The sequence below is a fragment of the Fragaria vesca genome, linkage group LG6 (genome assembly GCF_000184155.1).
Source record: "Fragaria vesca subsp. vesca linkage group LG6, FraVesHawaii_1.0, whole genome shotgun sequence".
Lineage (NCBI taxonomy): Eukaryota > Viridiplantae > Streptophyta > Magnoliopsida > Rosales > Rosaceae > Fragaria > Fragaria vesca.
Genome location: NC_020496.1, coordinates 23,942,135 through 23,947,361, shown reverse-complemented (window position 1 = coordinate 23,947,361; position 5,227 = coordinate 23,942,135). Strand labels below are relative to the sequence as shown.

Below are 5,227 nucleotides of genomic sequence, written 5' to 3'. Positions count from 1 at the left end.
CTCTCTCTCTCTCTCTCTCTCATATATTCAGTATGAGAGAATAAGTTTGTTAAAGATAGCGGATTGAAAATCTGAGGAGCGCTAAATCTGATCAGTTCAAAACCTAAAAACATAAACGCACAATGAATTAAATAACAAGTCTTGCTCAGATTCAAAAAAAAAAAGTGGGATGGGTTAAATACAACAGAAAACAGAACTGGGAGTTTACTAGTGGTAGGCTGGTAGCAGCAGAAGCCGGCGTTGGGAGGAATAACACGTTTGCAGGACTGCAATATCGATGCATTCATATGTTGGCTTTCACAAAACTAAAAGGATCACAGCTAGGTGAACCAGACCGTTCAGAGCCAAATAAGTGTTGGTTCCTTGGCTAGTGCTAATCCTATTGTTATGATCATGATCAAGAAGGATGGAACAAATTGATACAAGTGTCAGGAAAGACGGTGGAAGGAAGGGTTAGGGTTTCAAAGGATGTGTCAATGATAGAAATCGGGGTCGGATGCATCTTGCTTGGACTAGAAATCAAACAAAACCTGGTCTTCTGTGCTTGATTGCTTGATATTGTTTCTACAGCTCTGCTGGTTTTGCAGATTTTGAGATATGAAGCCAAACCCAAACCCAATAATTCTTTTATTTTCCTCTTTCTTTTCCTCACATGCCTCTCTAGCTCTCTCTCTTACTGATTTTCCTCACAGGCTTCTCTTTGATTAAATAGTACTCAAGCTTTGATTTTGAGAATTGATGATATTCCTCTCAAAATTGCATTCATAGCCTTTTGGGTCATTATGAGTCTCTCTTCTTCTTCAATTTAAAAGGGTCTGCTTTAAATTCCTTCAACAAGATAAAAGATTGCTTTGAAATCATAGATACTGTATGCCAATTCCACCAGAAATTAGAGAGAGAGAGAGGACAAATAAGTAGAAGGTAATTTGGTCAAAGAAGCCTAATGGGAGTGTAGAATGTAAAAAAGGGAGTGCAAATTTCAGCACCCCTTCTTAAACCCAAATGAAAGAGCCATCAAAAGTTGGAAACCAGCAAAGCACGTCTATCATTTGAGTTAATTTCTTTTTAATGAAATTCATTTGATAGCTGAGAATTTAGAGTTAATCATGCAAAGATGAACCTATAGCTAAGGCATAGGGATCCGGTAACTAGCCCATCCCTGAAAGGCCCAAGACACTAACATTTTCATTGTTGGGATTGGAAGAGTTACCAGCTGTGCCACAGGAGGCAGGTTGAGCCTAGCTAGCTAATGGCTACGCAGTGCTATACTAGATATAAGCAATAATGCCAAACAGAAAGGAATGGACTACAACAGCTATATATTTGTCCCATCCACTTATACAGTTCAAAATATGCATGGGGGGTAATCGAAGTGGGAAGGATATATGCATAATCAGTTAATAATCAAGATGAGGAAGAGCAAACAGTCAAGGGTCTTTCGTCTAGTTTCGGTTTTAAAACTTCATTGATAAAAGCACAGACCCAAAGGAACCGAACCCATTACAGAGAAAGAAATAAAAAACAACTCCTCCCACTAATAACACAGGTTCATAGCTAAACAGGAGAAGCAGTTCAGTAGACTAACAATACAAAGATAACCCAAAGACTAACAGGTTATTTATTTTTATTTTTTGAAGTCAACAAACAGGTTAATATTTTCCGTTAATTTGTCACCCACTGCTATGCTGCTTATATAATTGGTGCAGGCAATCACTTGTATATTTCTGCTCGATTCTTTATCTAGTTTTTCCTCCTGTAATAGGGGTCATCCTAAGTCTTGTAGTTCCTAAGCAGAACAGACTTGCTTCTAATAAAGAAACTATCTTAAGCACATAATCAAGAGAACAGAGTATAATGAAATTTGAGAGTACCTCAGAAGGCAGATTGGGCCTCGGAGATCCCTGCACAGGCAGATTGTGCCTCTGAGGAGTTTGAACAGGCAGATTGAGCCTCGGAGATCTCGGAAATCTCTGCACAAGCAGATTGGGCCGCTGAAAAGTGTGCATAGGCAGATTAGGCATCTGAGAAGTGTGAACAGGCAGATTGAGCCTCGGATATCCCTGCACAGGCAGATTGGGCCTCTGAGGAGTTTGAACAGGCAGATTGAGCCTTGGAGATCTCTGCACAAGCAAATTGGGCCGCTGAAAAGTGTGAATAGGCAGATTAGGCAATAACCATGATAGTTCCAAATACAACATTTTTTCACAGGGGGCAATAACCATGATAGTTCGATATGAATAATGAAAGGATTAGCACAGATTCAAGCACAAAATCAATAAGAGAAATCTTCCTGTTACTTTTAATATCAGCCGCTAAACCATAGAGATTTCATACAATAAGTTTTCCTGTATTTTACAAAACACCAGTATATGCAGAGTGATTTGATCACCAAATAACACCCTGAATACAAAAAACATCCACCTCCAAAAGTTTACGTCATCAAAATTGTCCAATATTTTGATCAAGATCAGATTTTTCCGACCACTATCTTGGAAAATTATATCATTTCCATCATCTATACCAACACTTTTAACATTATTTCCCAAAAAAAGTCAAAACTTTTATAAAATGCAAAGCAATATGAGCTGAAAGTAATATCACAGAACAGATTAAAGCATCAAAAAGTGAAAATTTTGACCTGAATTTTGAGAAATTGGATGAAAAAGAAGGTAAAGATTGTACCTCAGAGGTACAAGAGATCTGTGCAGGAAGATTGGGGATGGGAGAGATCTGCATCGGCGACAAGGAGGACTGGGCGACCGACGAGGAAGGCTCGGTATCGGCCGCCGGCTCGTCGGTCACCGACGGAGCAGAAGACGCCGGAATCTAAAAGATAACGAAGAAACACCGAAAATCAAATTGAAAACCCTAACCAACACAAACAGCGAGATCAAATCGAATTGAAAACCCTAACAAACACAAACAGCAGGATCAAATCGATAATCTTAGGGACATACCACAACCGCCGGCTCGTCGGAATATTAGTCGGTCACCGACGGAGCAGAAGGCGCCGGAATCTAAAAGATTACGATGAAGCACCGACAATCAAATTGAAAACCCTAACCAACACAAACAGCAAGATCAAATCGAAAATCTTAGGGACATACCACAACCGCCGGCTCGTCGGAAACTTCATCGGTCTCCGACGGAGCAGGAGAAGTCGCCGGAACCTAAAACAAAACAAAGAAACCGAAATTCAAATCGAAAACCCTAGAAAACACAGCGAGAATCAAATCGAAAACCTTAGGGACTTACCACTACAGTTGCAGAATCGGAGGTTTGGATCGTCGCATCATCGTCGTCGGAATAGTATAGCCGGCGATCAGAATCGGCGACAATTTCGGCGGTGATAGTAGAGTTCGACATTTTCAGAGATGAGAGAGATGAGAGTAGTTTTTACGGTTTTCGCAAGAGGAACTAACTCGTTTGAGGTAAGGGTGAGTAAAGTGGCGACGGGATTTTGAGATATATATGGGCCTAAACATGAAAGCCCAGAACACGGCGTATAAGAGAATGAAGAAAAGCAGAAGTAGGGAGTGGGACTTGAAAGGCTTTGATGAACAACAATCAAACCTTTCCCACCTAATTTCCTATAGTTAATGGCTTACTGCAGAATAGAGCATGCAAATTGAACAAACAGATGGAATTGGACCAAAAAAGGCTTTGTTATTCATCAACCTTTCTTCATCCAACACCCTCCTGTTCAATTAGCATCATCATCACCTGGGTCTCGGTTTTTTGTTTTCTGCCTGTTTTTCTGGAGTTCTGGGTTAGTTGTTCCCTTTTATATTTGGGTTTCTCATTTATTTCAGTAAAACGTCGGCGTTTTAGCATTTTGATGCTACGCACCGTTTTATACCTTGTTCATAGTTCAGTAGCTCGCTGCGGCCACGTGTCGTCGTGTTTGACTCTATAACAAAATGTACTCCCCATTAATTTTAGAGATATAAAATCCACACACCTTAAAAGGGGGTGTATTGTATATGGAATTAGTAAAAGTTTTAAAGAAGTCTATGGAATTTGAAAGTATATGGAATCAGTGAAAGTCTGTGATTAAAAATTGATGGTTTTAAGAAATCAGTGAAAGTCTATAAACTTTTCAAAGAGTCTGTAAACTTTTCAAAAAGTCAGTTGATTAAAATAAGTCTGTATGAATCCAAATACAATACACCCCCCTTATTGAAATTCAATAATTCACACATCATTTTTCATTTTTTGGTTAACATATTCATAAAAAGACAAAGTTTAAGTCACTAAAAGATAAAATTTAAATTACCAAAAAAAGAAAAACGGTGTGTGGATTTCACAACCTTAATTTTATTGTCTATTTTACTTCTATTGGAATTAAAAGATGAACTAGAAAGTGCAAATTAAACTCCACCTCGTCGAGAACGTCCATGCTGCAAGGTCGAACGACGTCGGATGGTTGTACTGGGCTTGCTTGGATCCACTTGGGATACTCTGCCGTCCTCGCCAACCGCGTTAGAGGATGTCAAAATGACAACGTTTTTCATTTGGAATCTTGTCCTTAGTTGGAAATGAGAGCATAATAAAATGATGAACCTGACTTCGGTGACAAAAACCAATGAACATGGGACACGTGTCTATTTTAAAAGGCTTGACTGCAATTTAAGGACATAACATGAGGGTTTTGGGTATTTGGCATGTTTATTTATAATTATTGTTGACACTTGTCTATCTTTTATTAGTGTTTGTTACCCATAAATGATCATACTGATCACCCATGTTATTTCCTAAAAGGATTGAGCAGGGAAGCTTGGGAGAGAGAGTACATGCCCATTTGCAGTACATGCTTACTCAAATGCACAGCGACTGCAACAACAAACTTATTCAAACAATGCCATATGTTACCCAGTGACGGAAATGACCCTTTTTAATTTTGAAAAAAATCTTAAATAGGCTTAAATATTCATAAATATTAATGGAATGATATAGAAAAATCTTAAATAGGCTTAACTTACAATTCTAGCTACGTCACTGGCATAACCACACGTCATATAATGAAATAATTTGATTATCAGTATACGTCACAAAAGCAATCGAATATGAAAAATACTCAAAGCAATCACATATAGTATATGTTGTTTTTTATAATCTTTTATCTTCCAAAAAGAAGCGGTGTTGGGCCTCTACTAACAATTAGTGGCGATAGCGGGGTAGATCGGCCCAACTTTTTCTTCTCGGTCTCAACAATCCTAATCTCTAG

At 38.6% G+C, this 5,227-nt stretch overlaps 1 protein-coding gene across 1 annotated transcript in view; it reads right to left on the bottom strand.

Annotated features, from left to right (window-relative positions):
• LOC101313433 overlaps positions 1–3,725 on the bottom strand; it is a 5,201-nt gene extending 1,476 nt beyond the window's left edge. The window contains exons 1-4 of the mRNA XM_004303613.1: positions 3,256–3,725; positions 3,108–3,170; positions 2,683–2,826; positions 1,872–2,141 (exon numbers count right to left, since the gene is read on the bottom strand). Coding sequence (XP_004303661.1) covers positions 1,872–2,141; positions 2,683–2,826; positions 3,108–3,170; positions 3,256–3,366 — 588 coding nt within the window. The 5' untranslated portion in view covers positions 3,367–3,725. The remainder of the gene's footprint in view (positions 1–1,871; positions 2,142–2,682; positions 2,827–3,107; positions 3,171–3,255) is intronic.
• Between the last annotated feature and the right edge of the window lie 1,502 nt (positions 3,726–5,227).